The 14,370-nt window shown below is 41.4% G+C and overlaps 2 protein-coding genes across 3 annotated transcripts; one reads left to right on the forward strand and one right to left on the reverse strand.

Moving 5' to 3' along the window:
- Positions 1 to 1,772: 1,772 nt before the first annotated feature.
- tmem38a (transmembrane protein 38A) lies at positions 1,773 to 11,077 on the reverse strand. The gene is made up of 6 exons (XM_030434337.1): positions 10,414 to 11,077; positions 5,571 to 5,727; positions 4,200 to 4,384; positions 3,623 to 3,710; positions 3,005 to 3,122; positions 1,773 to 2,467 (listed from the first exon to the last, which is right to left on the reverse strand). The coding sequence occupies exons 1-6, from the start codon at positions 10,535 to 10,537 to the stop codon at positions 2,264 to 2,266; spliced, it is 876 nt and encodes a 291-aa protein (XP_030290197.1). The 5' UTR covers positions 10,538 to 11,077; the 3' UTR covers positions 1,773 to 2,263.
- Positions 11,078 to 12,451: 1,374 nt separating this feature from the next.
- On the forward strand, positions 12,452 to 13,992 carry smim7 (small integral membrane protein 7). 2 transcript variants are annotated; one of them, XM_030432266.1, is made up of 5 exons: positions 12,452 to 12,578; positions 12,807 to 12,848; positions 12,942 to 12,994; positions 13,105 to 13,195; positions 13,318 to 13,992. In XM_030432266.1, the coding sequence occupies exons 1-5, from the start codon at positions 12,553 to 12,555 to the stop codon at positions 13,331 to 13,333; spliced, it is 228 nt and encodes a 75-aa protein (XP_030288126.1). In that variant the 5' UTR covers positions 12,452 to 12,552; the 3' UTR covers positions 13,334 to 13,992. The 2 variants fall into 2 exon arrangements, with proteins under 2 accessions (XP_030288126.1, XP_030288125.1); XM_030432265.1 differs by having other exon boundaries at positions 12,453 to 12,578; positions 12,939 to 12,994.
- Positions 13,993 to 14,370: the final 378 nt, after the last annotated feature.

The raw sequence follows: 14,370 nt of genomic DNA on the forward strand, positions 1-14,370 counted from the left end.
CATCTGCCAGGCTGGACCACCCTTTTTATCCACGTCTTGGGGAGTACTACCGCATATAGAAAGTGTGGAGCAAAAGCCTGTAGAAGGCGGGAATTTTAGCTTTTAAACTACAAGTTTGAGGCTAGCAGCTTTGAGGCTACATTAGCCCTGCTCGTATAACTCCGTGTAACGGAGTTACGTGGACGACAAAAATAAGTTGTTTGGTGTTTTATCGCTCAGAGTGTTTAAGCAACACATTGACAGCTGTCTCGGGTATTTGAGTGACAGGGAAGAGCAGTGGCAACATGTAATATAATTCACAAATACGTTCCGACACACATTCTACACATTATTCCGTATGCCAGAGAAAGATTTAGTTTCTCCCATTACGCAGTTAATAAAATAATACCAGGATGAAAATAAATTATCTCACCCACAATTCCCTGCGCAGCGGAGGACACGTCATCATCTGTCACTCTGAAATACAAACAAAGCATAGAGAGCACAAACATTTGATAGCTTTCTGACTGAATCACAGATGAAAGCACCAATTCCAATAACAGGCTATAATGGTACAGCAGTTGCCTACATATGATGCTGAAACATGGCAAATGTAAAGGTCATGTTAAGAAAACAATTATTAGAATTAATGTAATGTACTCAATGCAAACGGAGTCTTATTCCAAACTCGTCAAAAACTGACGCAGCGGGATTATTTGACAAACAGGGAATGAGACTCAAATATCAACTTTTCTTACAAATGGCACCTTTAAATGTTGGTCGCCAGGGAAATGTGTCAGTAAAAATGTTCAAAGTTTGACCAGTTTTTAGATCCTCACTATACTACTTCTTTGTTGTGATTTATCATCTTGAGCTTGGCTTTTAGTCGTCTCTCATCTGCGTCTTCAGCAGAAATTACCCAGTTTTCTTACAAAAATCAGTAAAGTTTATGTCACACAGAAAACTGAATCGGAAGGGAATAAATGAAAACTTTGGACTGGGTCCTTCACTCCGCTGAACTGATGCTTCAGAGATGCTTTCTGTTTGTGAGCTCCAACAGTGCGACAAACGTAACCAACACATCCTTTGCCTCCCTGATCTCCTGCGCTGCTGTGAGGAATGTTAAGGTCAAAGGTCGAGTGTAACAACCTCCTGCTAAGTTCATTAGTGATGCTTTATTGCTTGTGCTACAAGAGTTTGTCTTGTTTGTACAAGAGCTCGGCAGGGGGCGTCCAAGTTTCTCAGGACGTGACCTCATGTTGACCTCAGACCTTTCCTTTCACCTCCTAACAGCCTCAGAGTTACATAACAGAGGGTTTATGGAGACATATGTAGTCCTGACTGCTTGCGTCCAGAGTCCTGAACCAGGACCAGGACCAGGTCTGAAACAGGTCTTGAATGGTGGAGTTTTTTTAAAGAATAAGTGCAACACATCAACACTGCTTAGTGTTAGACAGCTGGTCTCAGCTGCAAAATGGCTTAAAAGGGCTTCAGATTAATAGTTTATATACCAGCGATGGCTACAGACGGCTGCGTTACAGCTCAGAGACAGAGGCTTCACACTCAGTAAGAATATTCGTCTGATTCTGAATAGTTAAGTGCTGCACATACTATTCACACCAGCTGAACATAAACACAGAAGCTACTTAAAGGCAGAGATGTGTAGGAGCTTACGTTTTGTTTGTTATCCAGTTATTTCACTCTGATTAAACGTCTAAAAGCTGCTGATGTGCTGTTGTAATGTTTCAGAGCTCAATAAATGAAGATGAAAATAAAAAAGCATCCAGACAAAATGTTTCTCTTGATTTTATTTAGAGACAAGTCGTCTCATCTCAATGTAAAAAGCAGCAATAATGCTTTATTCACATGTGGATTTCTGATTGAGAGTCAGGTGAATTTATGTTTTCTATTATCTTTATGAACTGAACTCAGTTTAAAGGAAACCACTGACACCCGGTAACACAACTACTGATGTGGAACAGAGGCCCATGCAGCTCCTACACGTGGATCACCACACAGATGTTGAGCACAGATGTTCACAAACACATAAATAAATTGGTTTCAAATGTCCAGGTTGGGTTGAAGTGTGAAACATTTGCTGTGGTATTTACAGAGTCCTCATGGTGTGTAAAATGCAGAAAGCACCATTTACTCTAATAGAGAGGGTCTCATTTGGTAAAACATCGAACTGCCCCTTTCCCTGGAAAGGAATGGGAAGTCCCGTCATGTGGAGGCCATGATGGGGGCGAGTCGGATGCAGTTTACACCAGAGCAGCGCGACGTCCTACTCGGCTTTCTTGACCTTCCTCTTGCGAGAGCCTTCGCTCAGCTCCTCCTTGCTTTTCAGAGGTGAAGATGGGGCAGCAGCGGGAGCGTGATGGTGGTCTTCCTCAGATCCACCCAGAGGGGAGCCGAAAAGCAGGTGGCAAACCCAGGACTCGATGAGGGCGAAGGGGGAGCCGTGAGAGTGTCGGGCAGTCATCACCACCTGAAGGAAAGAGGGGTCAGCCAGAGGAGATCAGAGTCTGTGACACTAAAGGGGCATTTCATGAACCTCAGTACCATGAAACATAGAAATGACCAAAGGCTGCTGTGTGGTTGGATGCTACCAACAGGGTAAAGAACCCAGAGTGGACTTTTTATAAGCTGCTGAATCAAAAAACTGAGCCACAAAAGTGGATCTGTTCTCTCTGTCGCTATGCAAGAAAATGATATTGACATTCCTAATCCCCCCCTTCAAAGCTCTGATTGGTCGACTGTTCCTCTTAACTGGCAGAGACAGCTGGAGATTAGCAAAGCAAAAACCTTTTTGAATCACTCAACAAATCAGAGATGAGGGCAGATTATCGTCGAGCGCAAGACACAAACAAAACAAGGCTCCATAGAGACAATAGTGTCATATTTACCAAATGATATGACTTATATCTTTTACTTTTCTCTCCTACACGTAGCCACTAACTGCTCTTAACATGTGACAGATAAGTAATGTTGTTAACAACGCTTCACACAGCAGCGCTGACCTCACCTTGCTCGTGGCCATGAAGATGGTGAAGGCGAGGATGAGGGTGCTCTTGGACACTGGCAGCCAGTGGGCCTCCTGCATGGTGAAGAGGATGGCTCCGTACAGACTGGCTTTGGTTGGGCTGCACAGACAAAAGACAAAACTGTGAGTCGAACCATCTGAGCTGACTGATGAACATTAAAACCAAAAACACGGTTGTGATTTTTGCACTTCCATTTGATTTGATTGTTTGGTCGAATGTTTTGAACGAAGCCTGAGCGTCCCTCTGTAGGCTGAGTAAATCTTCTGCTTATCAGAAGACACAACCTTTTATTTTGGGGGATAAAAGACTTTTTATCCGACTGACATTATGCAAGTCTGGTGCAATGCAGTGTCTTTTTTGATATGACCACCAGGGGGCGGCAAAGTCAGACAATTTCAGATTCTTCACTATGTGACTTAAACAAACCTGCTGTTTCTCAGAAAGGATGGATGTGTTTCCTGTCAAATCTTAGTCACAGCAGCTTCCTTAAAGTCCTAGTTTGCTCTCTGGGGTTTGGTGGGAAACAACGACATACTTGGGGAGGCAGTGATGATGATTTATATGTATTTTCTCGTCCACAGCAGGAAACCCAGACTTACAATGACATGTTGAGGATCTCGTTGGTTTCGGGCCTCCACACACCGCGCAGCAGCTGCTCAAAATTGGAAATGAGAGCCACTCCAGATCCTGCGCAGATAAAAATAGACAAAGGGAAAAAAAAATGAGGACAAAAAAAGTCTGTGTCTCGTGTGACTGCTCTTATTTGGCTTCAGCTTTCCTCTCATTTTTAGTCATGGGCGCCTGCAGGGTTTCACTACTGAAGCAGAAACAGTAGGGGGCAAGACCAGGACAACCCTTTTTATATGTTTCTATGGACAGTTCTCTATGATTGGACAGTACAGGTGAAAAGTGCACGAACAATGTATATTTAAATGTGCAACAATGGCTGGATTTTAAGACGACAGATCAAGCATAAATCCACATATTTTCTTTCTCTCCTCTTTTTGCTGAGCAGACTCAAACTTTAAACCTCACATTTTCTTACAAAAAAGTAAAAGTAAAAAGTGCTCTCACAGATACCTTTAAAATCTACTTATGTACTCAATTCCCACCTCTGCGTGTCAACACATATACAGCAGTGAATGGAAGGCAAATCTCAGCGATTGAGACGCTGACCTTTGACGTATCCAACGATGACCATGATGAAGAAGCCGTGGTGGTAGGCGTGGTGGGCGTGGTGAACACCGGCGGCGATCTTACGAGTGCGGACGACCTCCTTCAGGGCGACCAACACCAGCTTGACAGGCAGGAAAGCCACACATTTATAGAAGAGGTTCAGTGGGCAGTAAAAGATGAGGTACCTGAGTTTGGGTTCGACAGAGAAACACATGGTGGAGAGTTAGACGGGACGGGTAAACACCAGGAATTTGCTTTGATGGTCACCTAAAATTAAATAAATCGATTGATACTGACTGATTCAAATTGATATTTGGTCGTATTTTTCTGTTTACTGTGTTTTTTAAATTTAGTTGTAGCACATTTATTAATAGAATCACTTCCAGGGGTTGTTGTCTGCATCTCTAGGGAAAATCTATCTACGTGATTAAGCTTGAAGTGTCCACAGCCGAGGTCATGTCTGAAAGTTTTGTTCATGTTATGTTCAGTCATGTTCGGCAACTTCCTTCCTTAATCTCTGACTTTGTCCTGGGAGTTTTAGCACCAGGCGACCAGATGAAATACGTCATTAACTTGAAAATGAAATTGCAGATTTCTCTTGACATCATTGGAAACCTTTGGGATAATCCAGGAAATCGTGCAGAAATATGACTTATTAAATCTTTAAAGGTGCAATATGTGAGCGCTGTAGCTGAAAACATCCAAAATTAAACTAAATGAATCACCAGAATTTGAAGAAATGACTTAAAGTTTCCATTAGTATATTAATTATTTATGTCATGACGTGTATGTATTGTTGCAAAGATATTAACTGAAGATAGCATTCTAGACCCAGCCCCGTCACACTGCTAACTGCATGGCTAATTGAGCTACCTAGCTAATGGCAGCTACAGTAAGCAGCCGATAGCGGTTACTCTGGTGATGTGGGTATAGGGTGTGTGTTAATAATAATTATAAGAAATGCTCCACAATCGTTGCTGTAGACATTTTTCTTATTCATTTTAGTTTTTGGTATAAATGTTACCTCTATAGATGTCTTTGTCTTTGTTTCTCTAAATATATGTTGCATTCAAAAGTAATTTTGAATGATATTTAAAACCTTCAAATACAGCTGCTGATATGTGGGGGAAAAGTTTTTTGGGTAATTGGATGAACTGATCATTTAAGGAGTTGTTTCTTTTCCCTTTAAAAGCCAGAAAATACATTCTGTGGGGACCTCCAAACAGTGGCAGGCAAAAGATCATTTGACCACATACAGTCCTCGAAGTTTGATAAGAATAACAAGAAAGCATTAATCAAAAAATTAGATTTGATGTTTCATCCATTTGACCTTCAAACAGAAGGGTAACATCCTGCTGAGGATTTTCTCACCAGACAGCTGAGGCCAGCAGGATGTGGCTGTTGTGTTGGAAATAGTCGACGGGGCTGCTTCCAAGCATGATGTCTGCCAGGATGTAACTACCAAAGCAGTAGAGCATGGCACAGAGCCAGGAGGCCACGGGACTCCTGCGAGAAACCTCCACCGAGCCTGCAACACAGAGGAGGAGCCATCAGGGACAACACGAACACCTGAACATCTTAGTTTCTATGCTCGTGTTTTCACAGCCATAACAAGCTGCAGTGCATCACTGATTAGGCTTTCAGTCATTTATCATAAACAGTTACTCACTGAGTCCAAAACAACCCTCCTCTGTCATGTGTGACCATCTGCCTGACGCAGTGCTGTTTTTGTGCAGGTATCATTGTTTCTGGGTGACTCTTGTCTTCCAATAGAAACATTGACAAGCACAGAAGGTATCAAACAGTTTTATAATCCAGCGATATATCTCTGCAGTCATGGTCTTGTCGGGTCTTTGAAATAAAATCCAGAGTCCTCCTTGTCCGACACTGAGACGAGACCAAGTAAAACTGCGGGCGATTCTGAGACGAGACCCTTAAAAAGTGGTCTTGAGACCATGACAAGTCTCGAGTAGCACAACACTACAGAACAATTAATAAAATGTGATTAATTAAAGGTAAATCATTTGAACAAAGAAAATAAAAATGAATGAATGAATGAATAAAGCTGATAAATTGGTTAGTAAATGTAAATGTTTGATGTTCATTTATTTCAAAACTATTTTTGATAGAAATGCCTCTGATCCTCTGAACTTCTACACAGAAACTTCTGAAGTTTGCAATGTTCTTTATTAAGAGTCATAAAGTCACAAATGTTCATTTTCAAAACTTTCTCCGGGTTCCTGCAGAGAAAAGCAGTTAGAAATGAGCTTCAGAAGTCATTATCAGTGGATCCCTTGTGTGTCTTCGTGCTGTATCTTTGTCCACGCCCAGACGACTATTTCAGCTCACGCCCTGATAATCCACCTTTTTTATCATGACCTAATATTGACTCGGGACTTCAACAGGCGTTTGTGAGTTGACAGTATTCATTCATCGGTCAAAGACGTATATACAAGGTGCTTACTGTTTAATTAAGTCAGGCCTTGTATCTATGACCCCCGTCTGTTTGGCAGGTTGGTTTCAGTCTCAATGAATCTATCACGCCTCACACGTATAGTCCATGTTCGTCCTGCTAGCAAGAGGACGGGAAACTTTATAAAAATGACTGCATCTCTCTCAGCCAGGCTGTTTGTTGTCCTACAAGCTGTCTTGTTCTCATTTCCCTATTTTATCCTGCTTGTCCCCTTTTCACCTCTCTGTACTGGAACATCAGCCATCCTGGGACGTCTCTCACTGCCCTGTAAAAACCTGACAAAGTGACTTTCCCAAAAATTGACTTTTATTTACTGATCTCTCACATCTTGTTTAGTTATTGTAATTGTTCGGTATCACCTCAGCCAAGGAGGTAATGTTTCCATTTCCATTTGTTCGTTGGTTGGTTTTGTCAGCATATTTGCACAAAAACTACTGGACACATTTTCATGACACTTAATGGAGGACGGCCCAGAATAGTACCTGTTAACTTTTGGATGAGGATCCGGTTGAAGGGAATGATCCAGCATTTTTTTCTTTGGTTTCTCACGTACGCTAACACTGCGTTTTTCTAACAATTTTCGTACATTTCTCTAGGAATAATGAGTGTCGTTCTAGTTTGGGCCTGTGTTGATTAGACTTTATTATGCGTGGCGCGTTGGGCTGCATGTTTGTTTGAAAGGTGCTGCATAAATAAAGCAATTTTGTTGTCTTTCCAGGTTCCCGTAGTGGAGATGAAGTATCTTAACTTTACCTCATTACAGGGTGTTTTATTGTGGGGGAGGAGTTTCCTTATAATAATCTTGTGTCTAAGAATAGAGGGTGTCATACTGTTGATAACCATTAATTAAACCACAGCTGTAGCATAAATATAGTTAAGTAAAAAGTTTATTGTTTCACTATGAAATGTAGTGAGTTAAAGGTAAAAAAAAAAAAACAAAGAAAGGCACTTAGAATAAAAATGAAACATGTATTTGAAGCACAAGCACCTCAAATTTGTACTTTCGAGCAGCACTTGATTAAACGAGCTCGGTAAGCGGAGACGTGAACAGAGTGCGGCTGCCCCGCCGCACAAATCTCCAACAACAGGTGGGTGAGGGTGTCGTGGTGCGACAGGCGCTCAGTTTGAGCGCAATCTGATCCTGAGAAATGCCGCCCTATAAATACATTCTGCTCAACTGCTTCTCCTGCCCTCCATCGGACAGGCCTGTCTTAACCTCTGACCCCAACACTTGTCCGTCCCTCCCCCCCCAACTCATTCATGCGCCAACTGTTCCAACATGTACTGTAATCGGGGACTCTCCTCTCAGACACATGTGGGAGCGGTGCGACATTTGACTGTAAAATATTGTGAGATATGAAGACACGGGTGAGCAGTTATAGTCATGATGTCAGCTGTCACAGTGAGCCTGAGCTCTGATGAAGTAATGGACGCACATAAGTGAGGATTGTTAACATGAAATACAAGTGTCAGTGTTTTCTTCTCATTTAATACAAAATACAACAAATGGAGAGTGAGCTAATCACCTTCACCCTGACTACTACTGGGAATATGAGAGTTTCTTCTTGACTGTTTATATATTGGATAACTTTATGCATGTGATCAATCAAAAGGGCAAATTATCACAGCCCTGATTGTTAAAGGGGCTTTATGTGACAATGTATATGTAATAATCACTGTTTTATTTGTCATAAGTGAGGGACTTTTAACGTGTCGTGAAAAATCCGGTTGTCTGTACAAGCCGGTGGATGATTTGTTTAAGAGGAGCTTCGGAGGTCTGGACAGATCGTTTCCTTCTGACTCCATAGCCCAAGATTTTATTTTATCACGTAATCTCAAGACTCAGATGAGGCTGACTCAAGTGACATCACACGAGGCGGTTGTAATCAGACTACATGCAAACAGTCTTCGATGTGCAGCCTAAAATTAGTGTCACTTTCCTTTAAGGCCAAACTGTAAACTCTAGATTAGATTAATAGTTTATTTAAGAGAGAAAACTTACGGAAATTTCACCTGTCAGGACACCAAATAGACTGAGTTCAGTTCACACACAACCGGCCCTAATTGACAAACTAATGTGGGCAGTTGTAGATATATAACAGAATCATATGGATGTCATGGCAAAAACAAATAAAATCTTTAAATTTTTTCCAGATCAGTTGATCCAGACATGTGAGTCAAGTCTCCAGCAAGTCCCAAGTCATTTCTTCTTCTCCGTCAAGTCGAGTCGAGTCACTTATTCCCCCCAAAGCGCTGCAGTCTTACCAGCAGGATCCAGTCTTCATGAGGAGAGAACACAAGGACAATGTATCTAACTGTTCAAAAAGTTCCTCCCCATCATCACTACAGACTACAGACACGTCATTCGACTTGTTATGTCTCAAGTCAAGTCAGGTCACAAGTCTTTAACTTCCAAGTCGAGGTCGAGTCTCAAGTCCTTTATTTTCTGTCCAGTCAAGACACAGGACATCGAAACAGTAACTCGAGCCAAGTTCAGGTCTCTAGTGGCTCTGCTATTTTCCTGGATTGACTGCATGGAGCCTCACTGTCGAGGGAAATGTCTTCTTTTACTCACGTTAATCGCCAATATGTGCACTGCTGAGCCCCTTTACAGTTAAACTACCTCAGTTTGCACATACTGTAGCGTGACTGTCGCTTCAATGCTGTGTGTATTTCTTATCCTTTTACTCTGTTCATCGTCTTAAATTATTGTACGCTTTTCTCTTCTTCATCCACTTACCATATCTCTGCATTTGTGTTTTGTGTGTGTGGTATAAGCGACTGGATGTCTGCGTTTCCCTCGGGATCAATGAAGTATTTGTCTGTCTAAAAAGATTCATTGTTCGGCAACAAAAAACACACATGTTGATCTGTGAAGCTCTGAAGTTTCTTTTCTTCACTGACTGAGTGAAGAGTGAACTTCTTCTTCAGGCTGAGGGGAATGCGATGTTTTCAAAGCTACACACTCCCGGGAACATTAAGGTTGCGCTGGGCTGTTAGCTCTACAGCTTATTTCATGTTTAGTGTAAATACATGTGCAGCGGAGGGGCTTCAGAGACCCACTCACACTGTCTATTTCAGGCTCTTCTATTTATTGCCTAAGTCTCTGGTATGCACAGGCCTTCTCTCGGGTTTCACCCTGCTCGGGCTCTGTTGCTCAAAGGTGTTCAATCTCTGGAATTATCCGACTTTTTTCTTTCTTTTTTTGTTTTATCCAAAGCTGAGTGGGTTTAATCTACCCTGAATGAGGCCAGGCTGCTGCAGCAACAGACATTCCCCTACAGCAAGTGAGCAAGCAGAGCTGCAAAGTGCTCCTGCTGCAGCTTATGTAACAGGTCATGCTTTATAAGGATAGGGCGCTACACAGATAACAGCAAACAGAAAAGTCCCTATAGGGTTATTACAGCAATGTGAGGTTAAAACACACAAAAAACAGCATTAGATTTGGCCTCATGCACTTTCAATTTACTGTCTTTCTCGCCTCAGAAATTGCTTCTAAGTTTTTTAAGGGTTTAATGTTGAATTCGCGTGTGAGATATGTGTCATTTTAGATGTATTTTTCCTTGTGCTGATGTGAATAAATGCACGTTTAGACACAGGTTACGGTGAAGAGTGGTGGCGCCTTAAATAACAAGCAGTACAGCACTGTGGATAATCACATTCATCAGGTCGTAAACAATGCTTTTAATGTGAAAAACAAAGCTGGCCAGAAGCGGAACAGAAAGTGTGATACGCACTCACCTGGCTCATATTTGAGGTAGAGGATGGACACGATGTAATAAGCGAGATCAAACACAGGAAACATTCCCAGTTTGGAGAAAGTTTGGGGGAAATCGCCCAAATTAAGAGCTGAAAGCACCTCCATGTTGCCTTTTTTCTGTAGACGACTGAATCCCCCGTTTGTCGGTCTGTGTTTTCTTCTTCTTTAGTCCAACTGCTGCAGTCTGGATCAGAAAAAAAGCCCCCCCAAAAAACCCGGTCCACCGACTCTCCACCAAGCCCCCCGGTCTCGACAGTGAGAGGACTATGACACTCAAGCCTTCCTATTAATACCGCTCATCTCCAGCAGCCTCTCAGCATCATCTTCATCATCATCATCATCATCACCATCCTCCTCGGCAGCAGCAGCATCTGCGCTCCGTGCCAGCTGCTCCGCTTGTTTTCAGACGACAGGTTTTACATGTCAGCTGCTGCTTGAGACGTGAAAACAAAAAAGCTGGTTGTCCTCCTGCATTCATTCATTCGTTTAAGAGAGGGGATCCTGGGAAACGCAGCAGCGGAGATCCGAGACAAGTGTCCGGGATTAATAACGGACAAAGATTCATTCAGACGCTCATAAACAACAGCTCCCGGATCGGATCCTGCGCCAGGGCTGACTCACAGCCAGATGATCGGCTCTAATCCTCAGGCAGCGCGGCCACATTCGGTGATATCACCGGCTGTTTACATTGTCCCGCATGCTGCACACATGTTGTGATTAAAGGCGCGGTGACACCAGACCTACACTAACGCACAGCAAAACGATTTTATTAATTCTTTATATGATTTAATGCATTAATTTAATATTTTTTTCAATTTTTTTTTTCTTTTTTTTTTTTTTTAGAATAATAATAATAGCAATGACCCCATCCGCCACCAGGGGGCCATACAGCCACAACATTGAAACTGAAGAAATGGGAAGGGGGGCGTCCTTGTTTGACATCGTAGACATGTCTTTGTCTTCTACCTAGTGTACATTCACAGCCCATACATCCATATTTTGAGACTTTACCCTCATATAGATGCTGTAGGTAAGAGTATATACGACAATAATTCAATTAAAAGCAAGAAAATCCCCCAAACTTGTTTTATTAGGTGTCCACTTGACATAATTAAATGATTTTTTTTTACCCTATTGATGTTTTATTTATTTATTTGGCAATTCTGCCAACAGCACTCAGCTCTCTGGGACCATATATCTATACTATTCAAATATGTATATATTTGTTTATATTTACGAAAGTACAATCCAAAATGACATATTAAAAAATGAAACAGAGGGTGAATGTTTTATTATTATTATGTAATCATTTCATGAGAGCACAAAATAATCTAGACAAAAATGGAAATTAAAGTAAAACATTTTTCACACAATACCCTAAAATCTCCAAGTACTGGAGACTCTTAGTGTTTATAAGATGATGCAATGATGTCATACAGAATCAGAATCAGAAATCCTTTAATGTCCCGCAGACGGGGAAATTTGTTTGTCGCAGCAGCAGAATATTGCAAGAACAAGAGCAATAGCAAAATAGACAATAGATAATAGACAATATAATTAAAAAGGAAAGAAAATAGAATCGAATCGACGTATATACATATTTACATGATAAAGTGCATATACTGAGCAAGTAAAAACATTTTTTATTTGTATATATATTAAATAAAACAAAATAACTGAAATAGAAATTTTAAAAAATAAGATTTAAAAAAAAAAATACAAATACATCTGAATAAACCTGCCGCTGCTATCACGTTTCTTGTCTACAGGTGGCGCACGTTGCCCAGGTATGGCATGGGAATGACTTGTAAAAATTCCCTAATTTTGGTCTTTCAGGTAAAACTTCTTGGTTGATGTATAGCACCTCTGTCATTCACCCCAACCACGCACCTACCCGTATGACCGTGATCAATTACCATCTATTGCTGCTATTATTTAAATCAAATGTATCGAATTGATTGGCGGAGAAAGTCGGAGGCGCAGAGCGTCACTGGAAGAACCTGATAGTCTGCGTACAGGGAATAAAACCCAGTAGCAGCCGTCAGGAACGCTATTGGTCACATTCCTGATTGCGTGACGAACACGGAAGTGAGGCGTCTCTCTGATGTGATGTGATCAAAATGATCGGAGATCTGTTGATATTCGGGTAATTTGCTCGTTTCTGTCACATTTCACTACGTACGCACATTTCTTTCAGTCGAAATCATCTCTCGGTGCGTGTTAATGAGCAGTGTCTTGTTAGTTAGAAAGCCGCGCACCAAGCTTAATAACAAGCTAGCTCTGCGCTAATGCCAGCTCACCAGCTAGCGTTAGCACAGCTGGTACAAAACACTGCTACCTGTAAACAAACAGTTTGTGTCTCTGTTCTCTCTAGGACCTTACTGGTGAATGCAGGGGCTGTGCTGAATTTCAAGCTGTGAGTATTAATGCCATTGTCGCAGTTATGGCCAACACTGATCATTTAAACCTGATATCACGAAATAAACAATTGCCTGTATGTGATTAGCAGCAAAAGGAAGGAGTCCCACGGGTTTGGAGATGAGTCCAGTGCACCAACAACAGGTGTGTCTTCGAAAAACAAAGACTTGGTAGCCAGAAAAAAGTGAATAAATGAGTGACTAAGATATCTGTAGTTATCAAAGTACCACATTAATGAGGCGTCTGTCTTTCAGGTGACAACATCAGAGAATTTCTGCTCAGCCTGCGGTACTTTCGGATCTTCATCGCGCTGTGGAACATCTTCATCATGTTTTGTATGGTCGTGTGAGTAAACGTCTCGATGCTTTTAATAGTAATGTAGCTGTTGACATGTAATGGTTGGATGTGATGGTGAGCAGGCTGTAACATCTGTTTTCTAACTGGCTTCCTAATGTCTCTGATCTCAGATTGTTTGGATCATGATCAATGTTTGTGGGCCGACTGGACCTCCACCACCAGGATGTCAGCTGTCAAAGATGGATGCTACAAACTTCTCCTTAATACGACTTTGCCGTTCTTTTGGCCTTTTTAACTGTAATTATGCTCCATTTTCCTTCAGACCCCACACCGTAAATCTCCTCCTGGCTGTACAGGAATTTATGAATCGCTGTATTTATTTTGTCTTACTGAAGTTGTTACATTTTGCCCCTTTTTCGCTGAGCGGAAACTGTACCAACACCACTGTCTTTGCTGGATATTTGTTGTCTTGTTCTCTTCAACATGACGGACAGCCCTCACTTATGGGAGAGAAAATGTTCTTTCTGTGACATGTCACCTGTGTGTCACCATTTAAGGGTCCCATTTGGCCCTCAAACCTCACATATCATCTTGCTTAAACATCCTTTTATTTTCTTGTGCAGCAATCAGAATTCAGCTGCATTCAACAAACAAATCAAAATGATGGCTGTCACTTAATGAACTCTACGTCTCTTCTGTTAAAAGAATATTTTAATGAAACCTCTCCATTTTCCTTTACTGTGGGCCACATGTGCTGTATGTAAATGTATATGCACTAAAATGTAAATGTGTCCATAATCTTAACAATAAAAATGCAGTTTTCTTATCCACTGTCTGTTAACTGACCGGCCTGACTTGAAAATAACTTTTTCCCTTTCAGTATTACAGCTGTTCCATTTTACTGTCCTTTTTTATCAGGCCTTTTATGTAATTCTGTACATTTATTATAGCCTTAAAAGTCATAATTAATTGTAACCGCTATTAAAATTCCTTTTGAATTTATTATACACACTTTTGCCGCAGTACCTCTTATTTGATGTAGTTTTAATCGGTAGTTTAGGAGAATACTGCCATTTTGTCTTGCAGTGAAGCTCCAGATATGTTTTGTCGGCTACGAAGCTTTACCTATCTCTCCATCTGTATGGGGGTGAGTAGATAAAGACTGAATTTTCATTTTGGGGGGTAACTTATTCTTTAAGGATCAATTCTATCTCAGCTTTGTA

The sequence above is a fragment of the Sparus aurata genome, chromosome 11 (genome assembly GCF_900880675.1).
Source record: "Sparus aurata chromosome 11, fSpaAur1.1, whole genome shotgun sequence".
NCBI lineage: Eukaryota > Metazoa > Chordata > Actinopteri > Spariformes > Sparidae > Sparus > Sparus aurata.